Raw genomic sequence first — 22,243 nt, 5'->3', positions numbered from 1 at the left:
AGATGAAGACAGCCAAGAACAGGCTCCTATTCCTCCAAACACACCTTCTGTCTCTCTCACAAACACGTACGTTTTCACATATTAGTGAGGACTTTAAATTCACATATGCTTTTCCCAGCCTCCTACCTTAACCACCAGAAATGAATGCCTAACTCTAACCATAACTTAAATGTAACTTCAGCTGTAAAACCATATTTTGAGCCTCAAACATGCCTTCAAATTTGTGAGCTCAGCATTTTCTCCCGACAAGTGACTGTTGGTCCCTACAAGTATAGTGGTCCTAGAAACACATTTAAACAAGTATACACACGACACACACGCTACTATGGAACTCACAACCACAAAAACATGTTCACTGGCAGACAAATCAAAGACGGGAATGCACGCATAAAAACACAAAGACAAATCAGAGGAATAAATGTAGTCTGGATTTTTGAGGGTGTTTCTACTCACTGAGCTACAACACTGTTTAAGGCCAGCTCCTCAGCTTAATTCAATTGTAACCAAATCTGAAGTCTTCGCAAGGCTCTCAGCGGCACACACGAGGCAAGAAAAGCAGCCTGCTGCTTCAGATTCCCCCTTCTCTAACCCAAACATGAAAGACATTTTCTGGCCTGTGCCTGTCCAAAAAAGGGGGGTTGATAAAAGGGAGCCATGATTCAAGGGATGCTCTCCTGTCCCACTGACGCCCAAATACGCTCTGACCTCCAGATGCTAGGTGGCTTTTGTGCGACACTAATCTGAGACAAGTTCACTTGGAGTCAAATGGTGCACAATATGGTGACCAGACGGCCAGCTACAAGTTTGGAAAAAAAGAAAGAAAAGTTTTTGCATGAGTCTGCTTCCCATTTCCAAGTGATGCGTCATTTTTGCTGGGATGCACAAAAACAGGAGAGCGCTGTAGATCATCCTGTAATCTAAAGAAGCAGCTAGAAGAAGAAAATGTTCCAAGATGTTTAGATTGACCAAAACAGACGTGCTGTCACAGGCAGCTTTGTTGTCTGCTCTGGCATGACGAACTGGGTCTCTTCTCCACCGGCTCGTCTCTTGACCCTGGGTCATCATGTCAAAAGCATGCACTTAATCAGAGCAACAAGCTTTTCTTTTTAGCCTCATGAGCAAGCAGAAACAAGCCGATACACAAAGCCTCACTCAAAACAGATGCAAACACTCTCGCACATACCTAGAAAACAAACAAAATCAAGCGGACCTTTGTTCATTTTGCCATCGCAGGCTGATTTCACTTTTGCACATATGACGACATGTCAGTAATCCACGCTATGATGCCATTGCCGTGAGAGGGTTTTACTGCAGCACCCACAGCTCAGCATTCCTCACTGACAGCTATAAAAAAAGACCCATTACAAAACCATGAACAGACGTGAGAATCAGCAAAGTATTTAGACAGGCAACTCTGCATTCCTATGTTTTGGCAGCAAAAAGATTACAGGCGTGTTCCCCCGTGTTGTTGGCTGATTCAGCAGAGGCACAAAGCGGAGGCCATCTTTTCATATGTAATGACGGAGTAGAGTAATATACCAACTAACAGCAGCAAAACCATAACTGCACAATGACTATAGAGTTGGCACTTGGGCCAAATGAAATTGAGCATGATGGGGAAGAAGGAGGCTTAATGAGACGGAACTGAGGACAGAACCAGAAAACCTCAGTGGAGCCCAAACACGAAGCAGACAAATTAGGAGTGCATGTTGAGGAAAAGGCTTCAGCGCTCACTATGGACAGATGAGAGGAAAAAAAAAAACCAAACATTTTTGCTAAATTCGTTTTAAGTTACTTCATTAAAAACTCACAAGCCATTGCATCTTTTTGTGTGTGCTATTTTAACTGTTAAGCTGCTCAAATGTTGCAACTTTTTGCTGTGCTCCAATCACATTTCCGGCGTCTAGGCTGTCTAGCATACATGATTGTTTACTCTATAAGTGGTTTTATTGGGTCTTCATTAAGTCTGTTGACTTTTTTTAAATGTATAAAAGGCATACTAGGGAGCAAATGCAGTATATAGGGCAAAAACAGTTGCTGTACAATTCCAATGAGCTTGAAAGTCAGTGTTTATTCAACCCACAGCCTCTGTCAGGAAGCTTCCTTGTCATTTCTTTAAGCAGTCTTCAGGCTTCTTGAAGGACATTCAAAGTGCTTCTTTGGATATCGTCTACCTTTTCTTTCATTCTCTATCAAAATGATCCCACGCTGTCTCAATAATGTGGCGGTCTGGGTCAAACCATTACTGATAGAGTTCCTTTGTTTCTTCTATGCAGGCATGCTTGTAATGCCGAGAGTTTCCTCAAAATTTTTTTAACGACACACTTAACTCATTCACTGCCATTGACGTCTATAGATGTCAATTACGTTTTTCAATGGGAGGGGCTAGAATACAACCTCGGGCAGCTTGTCAGTGAACATCAGACTGCTTGAAATGTATTTTTCACAAAAAGCTCGTTTTCTCCCTTTTTGTGGTCAAAACAGGCATTTTTGGTGGAACCCACCTCTCTTCTACAGCTGATTACTAAAGAATGGAAAATGGTAGAAACAAGCTTTTTTTTTTGGATGGAAGAAGAGAGTCTGTTCTTCATTTTGGTAGGTTCAGCGTTTATATGATCATAACACACAGTTTTCTGTGGCTCTTCAAAAATGAGTAAAAATGCTCAAAAACCCTGGCAGTGAATGAGTTAAGCTAACAGCTCTTTGCTAATGACCATGTTGGTGGTGCACAAATACTATTTTATGTCTGTCAAACTGTTTTATCTTTTTGACAAATTAAAGAAATAAAAGCAAATGATGTGTTTTTGCAACAGGCTGCTGTTTACAAAGTGCCTAAAGATGGAATTCCAAGTCTGCTTCCTTGAAAGCAAAAAGAAATGAAGGGTGGCCAAAGTTTCTGCACAGAACTGCATGTGTGTCGATGATACATTTGGTTTATAATTTTATATGTGCGAATTCTCAAAACCATCTTGTTTAAATAAAGGTTACATTAAAAAAAGAAACTCAAACTAAAACCTCATAACTGATGACAGCTGTTATATCTCTTTTTCCCCCTTTAACAAAAAGCGACAAGAAGCAATAAAGTCCAAATAACAGATGAACCATCATCACCAATGAATGTGAGCTGTGACTCATCTCAGGAGACGGTCTAAGGAGAGGGGACAGATTGTGATGTGCGATCTAACAAAATGTACAAAGTAATTGATCTGACTGCTCTCCGATGAGGGTTGTTTGTTCTTGTTCTGCTGTATGTCTACTGTATCGACACATTAGGTCACTGAGAGAAACAAATAACGTGTTCACAAGCCTGGTTAATAAAAGCTCAACGTTGTAGCCATGACAGAAGATTCTACACATCTTAAGCCACGAAACATAGAAGATCTGTCAGCCACCTGAGCCGTGAACTGGGTGAAAAACTTCCACCAATTACGTATCAGGCCAAATATGAAATATGGACACAATCCAGCCCTCTGCTGAGTTATAGCGGTCAGTATTGGCCACTTGACTAAAATGTCATGGCATCATCACTTCATCCAACTGGACATTTGCTTGAAATTGTTTCATAATTGCTGCAAGAGTTCTTGCATTACAGCCAAAAATGTGTTTTTTTCTGAGGTCACAGTGACTTTGATTAACAAAATGCACTCGGTTCACATTTGAGGCCAAGTGGGTCCGTGTGCCAAATTTGAAGAAATGTACTTGTACTCATGACGCTTCCGAAAGGTTGCGCTCTCGAGGACGGGAGAGGGCAAAGGACAAGCCGGAAACATACGAGGCCGACATGGAGGCTCGGTGACCGTTAACAGTAACATCTTCTGTGAAATCATGCTCAGGTTTGACATCTAGCCCCAATTCTTGTCAAAATCCTAATTCACATTTCCCAGTCGATGCCTGCTGTGTGTGTGTGCGTGCGAGCTTCAACTCCGAGGCGTTTAAACTCTGAATCCTCATGAGGTCTAGACTGAGGTATTAGGTAGCACTAAGGATGTGTTGTCTATTTCTTTTATTAACACAAGCCATAATCTCAACACTGCTGCTGTTATGCCTTTGTGTGAGGATCCCTCATCCAGCACAGATGTGAGAGCCCACCCAGGGCCCAGAGAGCCCTCTGACGCCCATATTCATCAACGGCGTGTCACTTTTACGAGGTGGCTCTGTGGGAACCCGAGAAAGACCCCTGCCTCCCTCTCGCTCTACCTAGCACCAGTCAGCCAGCCCCCTCTTTAGATGAAATTAAAGGAAAACTTCATTAAAGCTAAAGGTGCTGTCAGCTGCGGGGCCCTTTTGATCAATATTCCCCTCCAAGTTCAACACCTTCATTACAGTGGTGTCACTCATTCACAAGGGGGGTGCAGACAAAGGCACGCGCGCCTGGTTCAACAGAAACCTCGCTATATGGCGAGGGTGGGGCCGGGGAGGAGGAGAGGTGTAGCCATTCTCTCGGTGATTATCTTGGCTCAAAGCAGCAACATGAAACAGAACAGCTCGGGGCCATTTGCTGAGTTAGTGTTGTCCAAAGCAATCAACTTTCTAATTGTTTATAGTTTACATTTACTCGCGTCCGGAGCCTTTCGCTTTCTCCTTTATGCACTTTTCTTGATTTATTTTGGAAGCGGGCGAGTTACGATATAAAGCAAACAATCCCGCTCGCTATCCAAACACGGTAAAAAATAATCTATTTGCTTTGTTTGTCTGCTCCACCATCTTTTTCCAATATGATACGTTCCAGATATGATTTCTCTCGGACGGTGAGCTCAGCAGCTGCCGGTGGGTCTCGCGCCTATAAATCAGATGCCTCTCAGAAAACTCTCAGGAGTCTTCTGCACAAAACATGGCAGATAAGAATGATTGGAACTGCAAGGGAGGAAGCACAGAGGATCCAGTGAAAGTACGTGGGTGATAAGCCCAAGACATGTTGCTTAACTGTCTTAAAGATAAATAACTCAAATAATCTCTCCTTGTGCACGTATGAATGTGTGCCCAATCTTCAACAATAAATGTGAAATATGCATCATCTTATACCTGTCCAACGAATGGCCGCCTCACTCATCAAAGTGCTTACATGCCGAGACTGGTGCATCTTTGCAGAATCCTTAATATGTGCATACAGCTATATGCATAGAAAGCATTAGTTATCAGATACCACAAACTTTATCTCCTCATATTGAGGCTTGCTACATTACTCACAGCTGTGTGGCGCCTGCAATCACTAACACTTGGCAAACTTCCCTGTGTTGATGGGAAAATATGATTTTTTGTTTGTTCCAGTGTAACTTTTCCTCCAACATTTATTAGCTTGTAGCTGTTACAGTGCATTTCCCACCTCTTCTGTGCTGCATTAAGTTGGTCCTCTTCAGCAGAATGCTCCTTTTGAGCTGCAAAAAACACAGAAAGAAAACATTCAGACAGGTCATGGGGCAAAATATGAGGCTTGTGTAGACACTGCTAACCAAATGTTTCATTAAAAGCGGACTCCAGAGGGGGGCGCTGTGTTCATTAATCATCCTCAAAGCTGAGGGGAGAAGAAGAAGGGCTGTGGGGGTTGAGATGTCACTGACGGTGAGCATGTTATCCAAGCAACTGTTAAGCACTTTGTAAAGTCTGACATTACTTCTGTGTGTTTGTGCACGCGAGTCCCCACGAGAGCGAATCCTCACCTCAGCCTCAGGATGGTGGTCCGTTTGCTGAGGTGTGCGTGTCTGTGTGTGTGTTGTCGATGCAGTGCTGAAGCCGGGGTGGAGGGCTGAGCGGAGAGGCTTGGGAACTGGAGGCTCCTGTGGACTCCTGCCATGTAAAAGTGTCTAAATGCAAGGCAGATGTGTGCGGCGGGCCAGGCCGAGGTGCAAGAATTTATCTAGGGCCAGAGAGTGCCTGTGATCTCAGATTTATAGCATTTTTCCAGATTCATCCTTTTTACAATGATGGGGGACCTTTCCTACTTGAAGATTTAAGAGGGGGAAGTCTCCAAAAAATTGTTCAAAGGCAGGTTTGGGGGTCTTCTGGGAGAAGGTGAACTAAAGCCTTCGATCAACCACCCGGTTTACTTTTCATCTCTCTCTCTTTTTTTTTTTTTTTTAAACATGTATGTGGGCAAGAGGGTTAAGGTAAACCTAATGAAGGGGGGGTGGCAATGTCTGGGATAAAGGGAGGTGGTGGGGGGGGGAGTGGGGCCGTGACCAATGGCGTTAGTCTCAGTGGGGGTCAGGCTGGCGCCTGAGGTACCCCTCTGGTGCGACTTTGCAGAGGTGGCATAGGAGTCGGGAGGGAGGGTTCAGGGAGAGCGAGAGAGAGATTGGCTCAGAGAGGGAGAGGATGTGTGAAGTTTCTCTTCCTCCGCTCCCCCGTGCAAACATGAAACCACTAGTCGCTAACTAGAAAGTTATGAGACGCGCATGCTGAGAAGGACAATAAAGCGAGGCTTTAAAACTCTGACACACTTTTCCAAACTGCCGCTTTACCTCGCAGCCAGATGACAAAGAGATGTAGAGCAGTCTGAGAGGGGATGCTGGAGATATAAAAACAAACCAAACACCCCTTTTCACCCCTGAACAACTCCACTAACAGAACAGAGACACATCTCAAAGACTTTAGATTAGAAGTGGCTCCTTGGACAGTTGTTAAGCACAAATTTCACTTCATCTACGTAATTCACAGGCAGTCTGAGCGAGTGGAGTTTTGGTTACTGACTCACTAACAACAAAGGAAGCGCGAGGAGGTGATGATACGCACGCATTTTCCGAGGAGAGACGGTGAAACGAGATTTACGCAAGCCGAGATAAAAAAATGAAAAAAGGCGCAGGAATTTGTTTTCAATTAGTCACGGTGTATATTCAACATGAAAAATATGCCAGTGTCAGTATCCCCAGAGGTTTCAGAGCGTCCAATAAAACGGCAAAGAAAAAAAAGTGGTTGATTAGATGTGTTTAAAAAGAAAAAGCGTAACCTGGATTTTTATTTTAAGATTAAACAAAGGAAACAAACCGAGGCATATTCCAGAAAATCAGTATACAGGATGAAATAAATATAAAATTTAAGGTTGGACATATGACGGAGAAATTAAAATAAAAGAACAAGCAAATTCCAGAGGATAAAGGTTACAGGATAAGAGCAATGGAGAATTGTTTATTTTTAATGGAAGTCTCGTAATTATGGTTACATACTGCCGTTCAGGTAGAAAGCCTTTGAGACAAGAGGGCTCAGCTGGCTCACTGCTCAGTTTCTAGAACCACAGTATCCATTTATGCAGGCACCACCAGGCCTAAGGATGTGATCACAATATTAAAGCTACCACTGTTGCCTCACTTCAGTTAGCGAAAGTGGTTTAAATCAGATGTGGTGGATTTCCCTACACTCTTCCTTTTGGGTCATTTCCAGGAATTCTCATCACCCTAAAGCAGGGATATCAAACATTAGGTCCACTCCAATCCACTGGATAGCCTCGGAAAATGTGGAGGGGGGTATACATTTTGGACTTTTTAGTTTTACATCTTTTTCTACTGATAAAGACCTCCCACACAGACATTTATACTATGCCAAAGTAATTAAGTAATGATTAATGAACCACTTAATGACAAAAAAGTTTCAGTTTTTTCACCATCTACTGTAGAAACGTATGTTTTTTTTAAGTGGATCCACAGTGAATACCATAATAAATTTTCTGGAAATTAATACAATTCCAGCATAGTTTGTGCAATAATATACCAGAACTATTTCTGCAGTTTTACACATTAATTTTGTCATTTCTAAGCTTGAAGAGTCGTGCTGAGAGATTTATTTTATTTACAGCAGAATTTGGTTTATCACATAGACGGAGATGAAATTGCACAGCTTATTCTTATATTAAGAAATCTGAAGCATTAAAATGTGCAGTTAAACTCTTTACACCGTCAAAAAGTGGAGTTTTACTGCTTCGGCCCACTTAAGTGAGCTATATGTGGCCCATTGTGTAAAATGAGTTTGACAAGCGAACACTAGAGGACTTTGCTAATGCGTGGGTCAGAAAGGAGACAAGATGGTCCGAGTTTGTCAGTGCAGATCTGCTCCTGGTCCCTAAGAGTGATCCACCGAGGCGAGTCGGCTTTATTAGGCCACAGCTAAGGATGTCCTGCCAGCTTTATGGAACCCACGAGTACATAGGACCCATGTTAAACGCAACGTGATCTCTTCTACAGGCCTGTAGACTCCTGTCCTCATGCTGTCTTACAGGGCACCGAGACGCCCCTTCTCAGCAAGAACAAAAACACCCACGTTCACCAGGAGACGGGTTCTCTACCAACGAGCTGACTGTCTGACGTAGCAAAAAACCCCAAAAAACAAAACATAATTACAGCTCCCCGTTTTAAAAAGGACTCATGCTGTGTGTCAGGGTGAAAACGGGGCCTTTCTGTCTCCCGGAGCTCGGTTTTGCAGCCATCTCACTGGTTGTAAATCATCTCTCCAAATGATTGTTTTATTTTTTAAAACACCTTCACATGAGCCAGGCCCACTCATGAGCACGAGTGAGGGCAAACATCCATTATGGCTATTGGAGGGAAAGGACTTCAGTGTCATTTAAAGGGAGCGGGAAAGATTAAACAACGTATCCCTCATCTTAATTTAACAGCAGCAGGAAATGGTTACTGCTGAACATTTGGAAAGGAAAGCCAAGGTTTACACGCACATCACAATAGTAATTGTACTAATTTAAATAGTAATCTTTGTGTTATGTTTTGGCAAATATTTAGTGTTGATAATGAAGACTGTGGACATTATTTTTGGAGGATTCTTATAGGTAAAAGCAGCCATGTGAAATGAGACATTCCTCAGAAAAAACATCAAATCCACACGTATTTACATGATCATGGCACTTAAGAGTAAAACTACAAAGAGAAGAAAAATAAGGAACATTTCTTTCCTTGTTTTAGATAAACAGGAACATGTTAACTTCACCCACCAGCACAGACGAATCCCTCCATCTTGTCCTTGAAAGGCTGCAGGTGTTCTTCTGATGAGTTAGCGCAGACTTTCTGCACATCCTTCTCACACGCTAGAAGAAGGAAAGAACAAAGAAAGAAAAAAGAGATGAAAGAAGGGCCTAAAGTGAGAGGTACAGATATACGAATAAAGTTAAAGTGTGAAGTGTGTCTATCATTCAGGGCTGAAATTTATTCAACTTGTCTTTCTATGAGTGTATTTTGTAACACATCTCATTTTAACACAAGGATTTAAAAGGAGTTCTGATTCCTGGTAATCAGGATAAAAAAATGAACTGACAGACATTAAATTAAAAAAACTTTACACTACATTTGCTTGGAACAACATTTTTTATAATAAAGTTTTGCACATGTAAGTAAAGTAAATGCCACTAGAACAGTGCTCTGAAAAGATTGCAATGCATTGCACCGTTTTTTCATCTTTATAAAATACAAATATTCAGAGTGTAATGCATAGATGTTTTTGCCTGTAATATTTGGCCTTAAACGAGTGCTTACAGTAAGCACAAAGCTGCGCTTTTATTTTGTCCTCTAGTTCCACATTTAAACTAGTTTTCTCACCCATCCTCAGATTTCCCACCCCACGCCTCGATTTACGCATCAGGCACATGCCAGTTTGCATATTGTCGAGGTTTATTTAAAACTAGTTTACACAATGGTGACCATTTCATTTGTATTCTACCTTCAGCGCTGGCCACATGTGTGAGCGGAGCAGATGTGTTTGCTGTTTGTGGATGCCCCCCCCCCTCTGCCGTGCCAAATGATCCAACTCACACAAGTTCAGAGGAAACAGCCGTGAGTGAGCGTGTTCCAGCCGAACCTTTCCCCATTTCCTCTCAACTGTAACTACACACACACACACAGACGCCTGGCAAAAAGAACTTTGCACAATCCTTCAACCTGTAAGTCATTAATGGCAGCAATAAATACCTAAACTTGCTTATGACAGCATAGCTAAATAGTTCTGCAACAGAACAAGAGCATTAACAGGTCTGGCCGCAGTCTAACTTCACTGTGTCGCCGCTTTAACATCTCAGTTTGGCTCTCGTGCGTTTGCATGCGGAGCTGCCGCACCTGTAGTCCGGTAAACCCGCTCTATTGCTTGGTTTTATTTACTGGGTGTCTTATTAAACGAGACAGGAAGCACGACATCCCAGCATTAAAACTGAGACGCAACTACGTCAACAGCCGCTCGTTCTGGAATCCAGGGCTCTATTTAAAAGTGGGAGCCAGCAGTTATTCAAATAAAAAGACAGAACTCAGCAAGCACACAAACATGACAACCAAAATATCCTGTTTGAACAAACCACGTTTCCTTAACAAAAATCCCCCGACTCAAAAAGACCCATTAAAAAAAAGTGTTCAAAACAGCAAGTCTACAATTTAGAGGCGGCTCGCTTCCAAATGTGGTCCAGACAGCAAAGGCCGCAAGGAGGAAGCCCACAAAAACACAACAGCTGTAAAGAATAAAAGCCCAGGGCTCGGGTTTGAGACATTGTCTTGGAGTGATAATACATTTTTTGGAAAAAAGTGCATTCAGGAGGAGGACTCTCCTGCAAGCAAATGACTGACGCCATCAGGCCAGAAAAATAAAGCCAAACTTCCGTTAATGGTAACGTGAGTGTAAGTGAGCTAATCGCAAATACGTACAAAAATTAAGCTTAAGTAAAAAAACTAATCTTAATGTTTGCATGCAAGTTTTTTTTTTTAAGATAATGGAGTAATAGACGACTTAATCAGCTCTGTAAATTAATGTAAATTAATAGTCTTCTTGCATTACAAATGCATTTTTTAATCTTTAGTAAAAAAGTATAATGAAAGAAATTTATTTTAAAGTACGCACTGAAATTTACAGCACCTATTTAATGTACTTTAAATGGTTTCTTATAGGTGTACCTAATAATATCTTCTTAAATAAGACTTCTCATTTAAAAGGACGCTGAATAAACTAATTAAATTTAAATAATAATAATGTGAATTACCATCAGAGGTACTGCATATATACATGCGCACCATACACAATTTACAGAGCCAACATTGGGAGGATGTAGTAGAACATAAAAACAGGATTTTTACTCTTTGCTTTGTTGGGCTCTCTGTCCAGACAACAACAGCTCTGCCCTTTAAATCCCAGTTCCCACATCACTGATCAGAGAGCACTGGTTTTATGCATTGCTGTATTTTTTTTTATTTTTTTATTGTGATTTGCTTCTAAGACTTTGGTGGACAATGTTTAAGCAGCAAAAAGTAGTAAAAAAAAAAAAAAAGCAGCAATATTTTAAGAACATGCATGAACAAAGCCAAAGAGTCATAGGTACAGCAACGAGGAGGATGAACAGAGTTAACTCGAGCAACACTTACAAAAACATGCATTTCTAAGGAGACACTGTTGAATCCATTATATGCAAATGTGAGACTTGCATAATATGAGGTAATGGGCCAACAATTGTGCGTTTAAAAAACAGAAATATTGGAAAAAAAAAAAATTTGGGTGGTGGTGATGGGGTTAAGTGGGAAGAAAAACAAACAGAAAGACAGACTTTTGCTCCATTTTCCAACCCTGTGTGGTTTGGAAAATGGGAGCTTTTGATGTTAACATGTACTTATGATTTTTACTGTTGTAAGCAAGAGCCCCCGCTGAAGCTACCAGGAAATCGCAGCCAGCCAGGACAATTCACGACTACGGAAAGTCGACTTAAAGACAAAGCCTACGAGTGGACGGAGACTCTGCGGAACACCACAAGATCTCAACCATGGCTGTTTGATGGATGGCTCGGTCGCACAAATGTGCCCATTACACTCCACTACCTCCCATTTGTGAAGCTCTGGTTCATGAGGAAGCAAAATCCACCGAAGAAGCAAACAAATGAGACGAGGAGACGCACAGTAAACGAGAGAAAAGATAAAAATCCTCCTCAGAACATTTTAACTCATTTGATAATTAATTTTTTTAAATATTTTAATGTAAGTTATATTCAGAATGTAACAGTGAACTTCATAAACTTTGCTGCACTCTTTTTTCCCCCCAGGAGGTTAAACCAGTCCAGTGCTCCAGCCGTGGCACATTCTAGTTATTTATACCTGGAAAGTGAATTCTCTCACTGATCTCCAATTATCTTTAGTTCCAGTGGTCTGTCAGTATCCAGCTCTCCTTTCTATGGGATGAAAAATGCTATCACCTCTCAGCAAGGCCAGCCAGGAGACTGCCGTAGGGTAAGGCGTTCTCTCTCCTTTCCATCCCTCATAAATCAACTCATATCCACCTAACTACAACTCTTCTCCCTTTTTTGCTGGAAATACAGCACTGACAGGTAGAAGCTTCAGGCAGGACTTTGAATATCAGCAGCAGCACTGAAATATGGCTTCAAGATGCATTAAAAGGAAAAGGTGCTTTTGTCTATATCTTTACAGATATAGACAAACTTTACATTTCAAATGCATCCATCCATTTTTTAGCTCTTTGGGTATGTGACATATGGACCTGGGGTTATCCGGGTCTATGCAGCCATTCTGCAATGTGCTGACAAATTTATTCGTATTCAAAAAGCTAGAAAATCGCACGATTACTTGCAACAAATCAACCAACATAAAAAAGGATCCGATTTTAGAGTAATTTTTGCCTTGTTTGGTCAACAGAATTCACTCATTCTGTTCCAAGCTGAGGCTCCATCGTAAAACAGGCCTCAGGCTAAAGGCCCAGCCTGAACCTGACATTAAAAGGCCATTTAAAATCGGGACACTGTCTGATTTGCCACAGTGATGAATGCCTAACCTAGGCCGGGACTTCTGTGAAACACTAAACTCCCCTGAGCAGCAAATGAGCTCTGACTGTTTCTTTTTATTTGATCCCATTTCATTTGGTTGCATCCCTTCCCATCTGTCTGGTTCAATTATGTGACCGTTAAAGAGATCTTTTAGTAGGTAGCCGCTGGTCGAGAAGGGAAAAGGAATTCTGGGAAGACTTAAGAACTTTGAGTTGTGCCAAATTTTAATGATAAACTTAATCTTTAGTGCCGAGTTCTAAAGACTGACGCACAAATTAACCACAGCATGGTTTGTCTCACTGGGAGCTCCGAGTCCTACAGTAGGTTTAAGTCCTTATGGCCTCTCACTCATCCCTCTCCCTCTGAGAGCAGCACAGAAAAGGTCATCACCTTCTTCCCAAACAGGAAGCCCCATCAAAAGAGGATCACGTTTCTGCACAAGCCAGTGAAGAAGAGGGCAGCCAAGTGGACGGCAAGCCCTCTCCGGAGCAACTCAGCTCAAAGCTCAGAAACATACAGTATCCTAAATGTGCCCATGGCCCACGGAGGTGGACTAAGCTCAGCAGGGATGAAGTTCTCACTCTCAGCATCACAACTCCTTGCCTCTGACCCAAGGCTGCAGGGCAAGACACCGGCGACCACTGCAGTCACCACCTGAGGGGTGGGCTGCTCTGCTCGCCAAAGTCAAACAGTGCGAGTAAACCAAAGCGTGATCCGATGTTAGCTTCTCAGTGTCAGGCAGTGCTCTCGATGTGGATGGAAGTGATCTGTGTTAGCTTTATAATTAAGACCAGTTGCTTTCTTTTGGCTGGTTTATAATAGCCTGGCATAAATATTTATTCCTGGCGGCTGGAGAGGATAAAAATGGTGGGAGTCATAGGTGGAGCTCAGCAAACATCCAGAATCCAGGGCTTGCCCTGTGATGCAAATACCCCTAAGGACTACTGTGCCAGACTGCGTTGCAGCAGAGATCAAATACGAAGGCCCTCGTGTTGCATTTATTGTCTTCAGGTCTTCCATTTTTCCTAATAAATGAGTGACAGCTTGAGGTGGGTCTGGGTACTTTAGTAGACTCTTTGTATTTTTCCCTCGGGTCAGAGAGGAGAGGGCTTTAACAGCAATCTGAAAGACGCAGGGGAGAGCTGTGGAGCATATCTAATTGCTTTCATATGCCGTATTATTGGTTGATTTAAATAACGACAGACACAAGGGGCACCGGGGGGCATCGCCTTTAACCTCCGTGTGGCCCTGGCCAAGACTAACTGGCTGCTTGGCTGGGTTACTGAGTGGCTCGGCGCCCAGGACACTACCAGCACAGAACATCAAAAGTGTATTTAATTTTTAATCCCCCTATTGTCCCTCTGATGTATCCTCAGTGACCTGGAATTTGTTTTTTGGGTTTTACTCTAGCTTTAAATGCTGCACAGACAAAGATATAAAGATGCCAAACGTCTTGCCACTAGTCCTGTAACAGGAAAGCCTGTCGTGTTATGATGACACGGTTGTTAAGATACAATATCTGGGAATTGGGAAAGGCTCCCTCGGGCCATTCGAGGTCCTGAATAAACCCAGAAACCTCCCTGCAGAGGGAGGGGAGAGTCCACGGGATGTGCATTTACATTTAAACTGCTCTGGTGAAAGATGGTAATGTATACAATTACGCTGACTGATTTACTGGGGAACAAAGATAACCTAAGCAATAAATTCAATGTGGTAGAAATGAACCCGCTTATACGAGTGGGGCACGTCGTACCGGTCAGATCTTTCTTGAGTTTTCGGAGGTCTTTGGCGAGGTCATCAAACTTAACCTGAGAAGCCTGGAAGACGTTCTGTGGCTCTGGCAGAGGGAACACACTCTTTTCCGTACCAGCATGCTGCAATAATGAAGCAACGTGTTACTTAGGAGACATTTAAAAGCTGTTAAACTTTATTTTTTTAAAAATGATTAATTTACCTCATCAAAATTACGCAAGTAGTATAAAACCACGTAATCCACCAAGTTCATGCGATTGTCCTGAAGAAAGAAAACAGCAAAACAGACAATTAAGATAAAGGGCATGAATCCGCTCACTAGGATATTACTCTACTTTTATAAGACTTTAGAGCCTTTAACGGTTTTACCCGGCTCTTGACGTCCTTTAGCTTGGGGAGGATCTCCAGCCCAAAGCCATCAGCCTGCCCTCTCGTCCTGTTCCCTCCATTCATATAGTTCCCAAAGGCCAGAACGAGACCTATTATATCCCGCAAACTGTTGCAATCAAGCAACTCCTGACATTGACAAACACAGTTTGTTTGGGGTTAGTTCTTGTAGGCGGACACTTTTTAAGCAGTTTGTTGTCGTGACGTTCTTACTTTGCTGACGTTGGAGATGATCTCCACCTTGCGACGTATAGAAGAGACGGTGTCGAGGAATACCGACTGGAAGATGATGCATCGGGCTCGGCTCGCAAAGTCCGGAATTTGAGAGAGTTCATAGAGAAACCTGAAAAACAAAAGGGGAGGAGGGGCAGAGAGAGGATGAGAAGGAGGTGGAAGAGTATGGCATGTGTTATGACAGAATTAAACAAAACGTCTAACAGGAAGAACTATTTTGGGTCCTTGGCAGGCCCAGCTTCCCCACGCAGGCTGACTGAGTCAACGTTGCTGTTCGCAGGCAGGCAGCTGCTAGTCATGAGCCGCGCTGCTCGGCTGGGTTTGAAAGGTCCGCGGGGTCGGGTGGAGGAAAGCGGCGAGCGGCGCACGGAGACTGATCAAAGGTAGCTCTGGCCTGATGCGGGACGACTTATGTAAACAGTGCCGTGTCGGAGGGGAGCGGAGTGGAGTGGTAACATCCTGTGTGATTAGACCCTGCTGATGGAGGTAGACACTGAGTAGGGATGACTCAGGAGGCTATAGTGACAGCTCTGGTCAAACATGGAAATAGGAAGGCCAGGCTGAATGGCACCGCTGGATCCAGGCCTCGTTAACTGGCTGGACTGCTTAACCCTGACAAAAACTACTGAAGCAGTGTCCATTAATGCACATTTTTGCACGTACGCAAAGGCTATGTAAAAATGCACACTTTGTGCAGAAACTAATGACGAAGCCCTGAGATAGATATCCATAGCTCTATATCTCTGTATCCTTTCACACATAATCAAATTGGTGAGACCTGATTCAAAACAAAATCTTACTGTTCAGGTTTGTCCAGCAGTTTCACTTCGTCTTCTTTGGATGTCTCATAATGTCTCGTTATCTTTTCCATCTCGTCACTGGTGGCCCTCTATGGAGAGACAATGCAAAGGTCATTACAAAGATGTGGCTCAATACTGTGATGAAATATACGTGATTCAACTTTTTGTTAGAGAAGATTTTAAGATGCATCTGTATAGAAACCTTATTTGCTTCGGTAACACCATATATAGTGGGGGAAATATTGATATTCTGTATCTCGCCATTAAAATGAAGCTAACAGAAAAAAAAAATTAGAGAAAACGTACAAATTCAGCAGGGAGTCGAATGATAATTTCCCCTGATGTAGATGTTATCTAGTTTTATTTTAAACTTGTGAAAACTTTAGAGCCTTTTGTTTAGACATTTAAATGTCACACACACGCTACTTACGTTTTCATATAAAGCCTCAATTGTCTCCAAATCCACCACAGAATTGTCCACATTAAGAACAGCTGGAAAAGATAACAGAAGCAGTCGGTGTTATAAAGAACAGACCCACAACAGCCCTTTAATTTACTTACAGGCTGAATAATGGAACATTACATTTGTGGCAGCTTTATAGAGCCTATATTCATATTTGACAGAAAAAGATTTCCCAAACCAGTAAAACAAAGAATGACATTAAAAAAAACAAACAAAACAAGTGAAGTGCATAACTCAGTTGCCATTTAACTGAATTATACACCTAATTTACAATATTAGCTTGAGGTAGTAAAGCTGGGAGTGTGGCCAGGCTGAGCACACTTGAGTCTGAGACCGCAGATGCTGAGTGTACGCCGAAGCTCCTTTCCCCCCTCTTGTCGTGGACAAGCGAACTGGGGGACGAAGCCCGTCAGCACGGCAAAGAAAGGAAAGCCTGAAACTGCTTAACCTCAGAGCTCACAGCTAGAACCACCAACAGCCAACTAATGAGTTTGAGGTGGGCAGTAGATGGTGCACTAAGGAAAAACAAAGGATGCCGGAGCAGATAGGAAGTGAATGCAACAGGCAATCGTTTAAAAGGTTTTTGTACGTTCGAGTGTGTAAACAGAAGGCAAAATGAAACGATCACAGAAAGAGACCGTGTCGTAGGTTTATAGCTTAGTGATGCACGTAGAAGTGGGTACGGTCAACACTGCTTTTGGATCAGCTCATGGTTGTCTGGTCGCTGTCAGCCGAGAAGGTCTGTGCACGACCTGCTCCTCTGAAATGCGCTACTCAGTTGCCGTGGCCACAGAGGAGACGCGTCAATCAGTCGAAAACTAATATCAGCAATTTATGCTGCAAATTTAAGCTAAAGTTTGCAAACATTTGCCATCATAAACTACACAACATACCACATCAGCTAAACCTGCTGAAATTTACAAAACTTATGACACTTATTTGACCCAAAAGAAGAAAGCTGAACATCATAAAATCTAGTTTACATGTGTTTCTGCTGGACTACACGGCTGCTTATTCATCCTGATTGTTTTGGTGTGAGCTGCTCAGTGCAGGAGAATCTGGTGCTTTGTCCTTGTCTTAATTATACTGAAACCAATGGAACTAAAAAGGCACTTCTGATTATCAAAACACATTAAAAACCAAACAAAAAAAACAAAAAAAGGTCTGCAAAAATGTCTTTAGAACAGATTTCTTTCTTTTTTTATCAGTTGAATGTCTCGTGTATTAAACTTGCACAGGTAATGTTAACAATTTTGGCCAGCGACTACTTCCACCTAACAAGGTAACAATTTGCGTTCTGGTTCCCAGCTGTTCTGTTGCAGAGAAGCTGTCAATGTGGTCCCGACGTCTGGATCAGAGAAAACGCTGGAGGTCCATTTCCTACATCTTATTAGAGTGGATTATTCAGTCCCTCAGCCACGCAGCCGTCAATCACCCACCAAAGGGGGCCTGCTTCAGTGTGCACAGGAGCACTCTGATCCGAGGGGAGCCGGATATCTCTCCACACCGACAGATCAAAGCGTGCCTGCCAACGGCTTCACACCCTCTCCTTCCACTTTTCACTCGTGTGTGTGTGTGTGTGTGTGGTGTGTGTGTGGTGTGTGTGTGGTGTGTGTGTGTGGTGTGGTGTGTGTGTGTGTGGTGTGTGTGTGGTGTGTGTGTGGGTGTGTGTGTGGTGTGTGTGGGTGTGTGTGTGGTGTGTGTGTGGTGTGTGTGTGGTGTGTGTGTGGGTGTGTGTGTGTGTGTGTGGGTGTGTGTGTGGTGTGTGTGTGGTGTGTGTGTGGTGTGTGTGTGTGGTGTGGTGTGTGTGTGTGTGGTGTGTGTGTGGTGTGTGTGGTGTGTGTGTCTGTGTGGTGTGTGTGTGTCTGTGTATGTGTGTGTGTGTGTCTGTGTCTGTGTGTGTGTGGTGTGTGTGTGTGTGGTGTGTGTGTGTGGTGTGTGTGGTGTGTGTGTGTGTCTGTGTATGTGTGTGTGTGTGTGTCTGTGTCTGTGTGTGTGTGGTGTGTGTGTGGTGTGTGTGTGTGGTGTGTGTGGTGTGTGTGTGGTGTGTGTGGTGTGTGTGTGTGGTGTGTGTGGTGTGTGTGTGGTGTGTGTGGTGTGTGTGTGTGGTGTGTGTGGTGTGTGTGTGGTGTGTGTGGTGTGTGTGTGTCTGTGTATGTGTGTGTGTGTGTCTGTGTCTGTGTGTGTGTGGTGTGTGTGTGTGTGGTGTGTGTGTGTGTGTGGTGTGTGTGGTGTGTGTGGTGTGTGTGTGTGTGTGGTGTGTGTGGTGTGTGTGGTGTGTGTGTGTGTGGTGTGTGTGTGGTGTGTGTGTGTGGTGTGGTGTGTGGTGTGTGTGTGTGGTGTGTGTGGGGGGGGAGAGCCTCCCTTTGCCCTTGAACCATGGTGGCCCTTGAGGTCGCCCAGTCACTTCCACGGGTGCATTTGACCCCCCCTTGCTCTTAACCCGAGTACTGCCTTCTCTAGTTCCCTGCTTCCCACTCTCTCCCTCCCTAGTAGCTGTAATTACATTACATGTACCATGTCCTTTTAATTTGGCAACAAAGGGGAGGCAAGCAGGCGAAGCAAGGGACTAGCGCCCTCAGAAGTGCTTATTAAGGTGCTGTCCTTCATTGTCAAATTCAAATTGTCCATTTCGCATACACCTCCCATTAAAGCACAAGGAAGCAGCCTCACGCTGGGTGTGAGCCGGCCTTTTTTTTACCAAACTGACACTGGAACAGAAGAGAAACTGAACTGAAAGGGGGGAGAAAAAAAGAAATCGAAACAGGATGGTTGTCCTGGTGTATCCGCTTTTCTGGCTTGTGTTTTGAGTTGGTTTTATGTGGTAGCGCAGTGTCTGCTAACTGTGGAACGTGGTTTTGTACATGCTTAGATCATTAGTGGGGTGTCAGTCCCATTAGGCTTGTGGAAACCGTCACTGGCTACAATAAACAGATCTGCTGGCCGCATGCTCAGACAAGCAGGCGGCAGCCATTCTCCGCCACAGTCCCAGGGCCGGACTAATTCCTGGCCCACCTATGATGTCCCCAACACACATACTATGCGTTTACTCACCCATGCAGGGACTTTAGACATGCACATGTATGCGTGCATTTTCCACAGAACCGTCAAGAATGCAATCAATCTATTCAGCTCTTAAAATGAAGGAGATGGCAATTTGACTTTAACCAGCACAGGAGGCCTGTCAGAAAAAGCGAAAGGCTGCTTTCATCGCGACGTGGCCGTCTCACATTTTGACAAATTGAGGATTTTTCTTTCCCACAGTGGTAACTGGAAAAATCATCCACTTTCCACTTGAAACAAATTAATCCAGAAAAAAAGTGTCTGGAGTTACAAATTAGTAGCTGTCAAGACACTGGAAATTCTCCTCTGCTGCAGAGTTCACTATCTCATCTCTAAAAATAACTCCATCTGCATCTCCTCAGGAGTCCTGCTCACTTTAATGGTGAAGAGGAGAGTAAATTTAGTTTATCGCAGCTGAATCGGAATACGAGTTTGTTCTGTGAAAGGCAGGAAAATAATGTAGTGTTTGCAAGCTTCTAGATGACGCTGGAAAAGATTTTTTCACCTTGCTGAATGTCCTTCATCTCCAGATGCAGGCTTGATATCAGGATGCCAACTGCCTGGGAACGCTTCCCGTCCAGCAGCTTGATAATCTGGAGAGAAAGAAAAAAACCAAACAAACCACAAAATAATTTACATTATAAAGTATCGAGAGAGTTGGGGGTGGGGTGGGGGGATTCAAATATGAAATATGGGTTATAGAAAAATGCAGTTTTTTAGCTTAACATGACATTTACTCTTTACGCAAATCATCCCTCATTATTCAAAATGTGACATCAAATAACCTGAGGAACAGACGGTGAATAAAAAGTTCATTCGAGTAGCGAGAGGGTGGGTTAAATTCACCAGTTCCCCTCCGTGGCAGGTGACGGACGACCAGCGAGACAGAGCGCCCAAAGCCCCAGTTAGTCCCAGCAGTCGGCGAATCACCCGGGATTGACCCAAATGACCGAACTAATCAGCACTAATTGTGATAACCCATCATCGTGACGCAAACTACCGGGAAATGTGGCGCGCGCACACACATAGCCGGGACCCTCTTTATCAAGTTACATTAATGAGAAAGCGAACGTTAGGAAAAGCACCTCCTCCAAAGTTTACCAGAAAACACGTGCGAGATATAATCAAAAAATATCAAGTCGCAGTGAAAGTACAAAGGCAAAAAGTGGCACCATAAAAGGACAGTCTTGAAGAGCACGGCAAAGAGAAGCAGTAACTATAAATTCACAGGATTTTTATTTGTGCCTACACATGGTCACAATTACTTATGACTGAATTAGCCGTAAAACCAGAGAACGTTTTGGCAAGGTAAAGCCCCGCTCTAAAAGTTAATGTGTCAGGCTTCTTCATTAGGTATTATGGTGTTGTCGGCTACTGGGCTGTCCAGTGGGAGCTGGAGAGCAGAAGCCTTAGAAGTTGGTATTGCATTACAGGGCGTTAGTGGGTGCCATGCTGCTTCCAGCTCTATTACCTGGATCACTAGGGATCTCCTACACTGGGGACTATGAGACGGCTGAGTACCAGGCTTTCCCAACACCTCTAATTAACCACTCTGGATGGGCCGCACTAAAAGCGGCGAGGAACCTTTGCAGAAGTCGCCAATTAGCCTAAACAGTTAAGTTAATGAGAAAAGACAAGTGATGTTGGATGCTTGCCTCGAGACACGCAAACAGCTCGGGGTAGGTGGAGAGAGCCGGGAGATGCTGATGCTGAGACAGGTAGACACCAATAGCTAATGGCTCCCTCCGGTGGAGAACAAGAGAACTGACCCGACACGGCTGAGGACGCTCGAGTAACGGAGACGAGTCAAGAGAAAGAGGAAGAAAGGGGGGGGGGGGGAAAGCGAGCAGTCTAAGAAAATAAACAAAATCATGGAAGGAGACACTGAGATGTCAGAGCCTTGAGCTGAAGCAGGTGGCCGGTGTTAGGCGATGCGGCCTGGGTGATGCAGAATCCGAGCTGAACGGATAGTTTACACAGCCACGCCTGAGCGAGCGGCCTGCTCCGCAGTGATGTCTCTCTGACTATCTGTCTGAAATCACCCAGGCAAATGTTACAATAACAACTGGTTCGAGACTTCCCATCAATAACCAGTTGCGATACACTCAGCAACCCCAGTCTCGCCCAGAAGTGTTAATCTTACGCCCACTCTCCCACGTCATAGCCACGACTTCAAATATGTCTTTAATAAACGTAGTACGATTGCTCATAAGTTATTCCCATAAACCCGTAAAGCTGCTGTTTGTTAACTTGCCATGTATAAACTTGATAGAGCTCTGATTTATGTGCATAAAAGAGACCTCAGTTTTTGTGTTTACTAATGTGCATATTTGTACACGCACACGCCGGCATATTTAACCGGAATATTCCCTCATCATCATCATCATCCCTCCCTCCCCTCCTCGATCCTCAAAAATGCACCGACGTGCCCATCGCCTGCTCCCCCGCTCACATAGGTGCCCATACTTTATCGCCTCCACCAGCCATCGGGGTGAAGCCACATGCGTGCAATTATACCCCCGGTCCCGTCTTCCCCGGTGAGAGAGCTCCCCTCAGCTTTGATATGCTAATCGGCGCAGAGAGACGAGCTCCAGAGTAAACAAGAGCTTTGATTTTTCTATGGCACACATGATAAAGATTAACTCACTCATGTAGGCATCGCCTGCATCCCCCGAGTTTCAACTCTTGGCGTGTGCAGTTGCTGGACAACGGGGAAGTGGCTCATATGCATAATGTACACACACATTCCTTTCCCACCCACTCATCTCCTCTCGCCGTCCACAGCCCCCGGGGCTGTGGTGTTAGCAT

General features: G+C 43.8%; 1 protein-coding gene across 2 annotated transcripts in view; it reads right to left on the bottom strand.

The window, feature by feature from the left end:
• LOC101465694 (formin) overlaps nucleotides 1-22,243 on the bottom strand; it is a 49,618-nt gene that overhangs the window by 3,215 nt on the left and 24,160 nt on the right. For both annotated transcript variants that reach the window (XM_004540773.4, XM_004540774.4), the window contains 9 exons: nucleotides 19,941-20,028; nucleotides 16,340-16,401; nucleotides 15,910-15,998; nucleotides 15,089-15,218; nucleotides 14,858-15,004; nucleotides 14,691-14,750; nucleotides 14,490-14,610; nucleotides 8,933-9,025; nucleotides 5,324-5,375 (listed from right to left, as the gene is read on the bottom strand). In XM_004540773.4, coding sequence (XP_004540830.2) covers nucleotides 5,324-5,375; nucleotides 8,933-9,025; nucleotides 14,490-14,610; nucleotides 14,691-14,750; nucleotides 14,858-15,004; nucleotides 15,089-15,218; nucleotides 15,910-15,998; nucleotides 16,340-16,401; nucleotides 19,941-20,028 — 842 coding nt within the window. The remainder of the gene's footprint in view (nucleotides 1-5,323; nucleotides 5,376-8,932; nucleotides 9,026-14,489; nucleotides 14,611-14,690; nucleotides 14,751-14,857; nucleotides 15,005-15,088; nucleotides 15,219-15,909; nucleotides 15,999-16,339; nucleotides 16,402-19,940; nucleotides 20,029-22,243) is intronic.

Source organism: Maylandia zebra, linkage group LG19 (genome assembly GCF_041146795.1).
Source record: "Maylandia zebra isolate NMK-2024a linkage group LG19, Mzebra_GT3a, whole genome shotgun sequence".
NCBI classification, from domain to species: Eukaryota; Metazoa; Chordata; class Actinopteri; order Cichliformes; family Cichlidae; genus Maylandia; species Maylandia zebra.
Note: the sequence above shows the minus strand (reverse complement) of the source record. Positions and strands in the feature narration are given on the sequence as shown.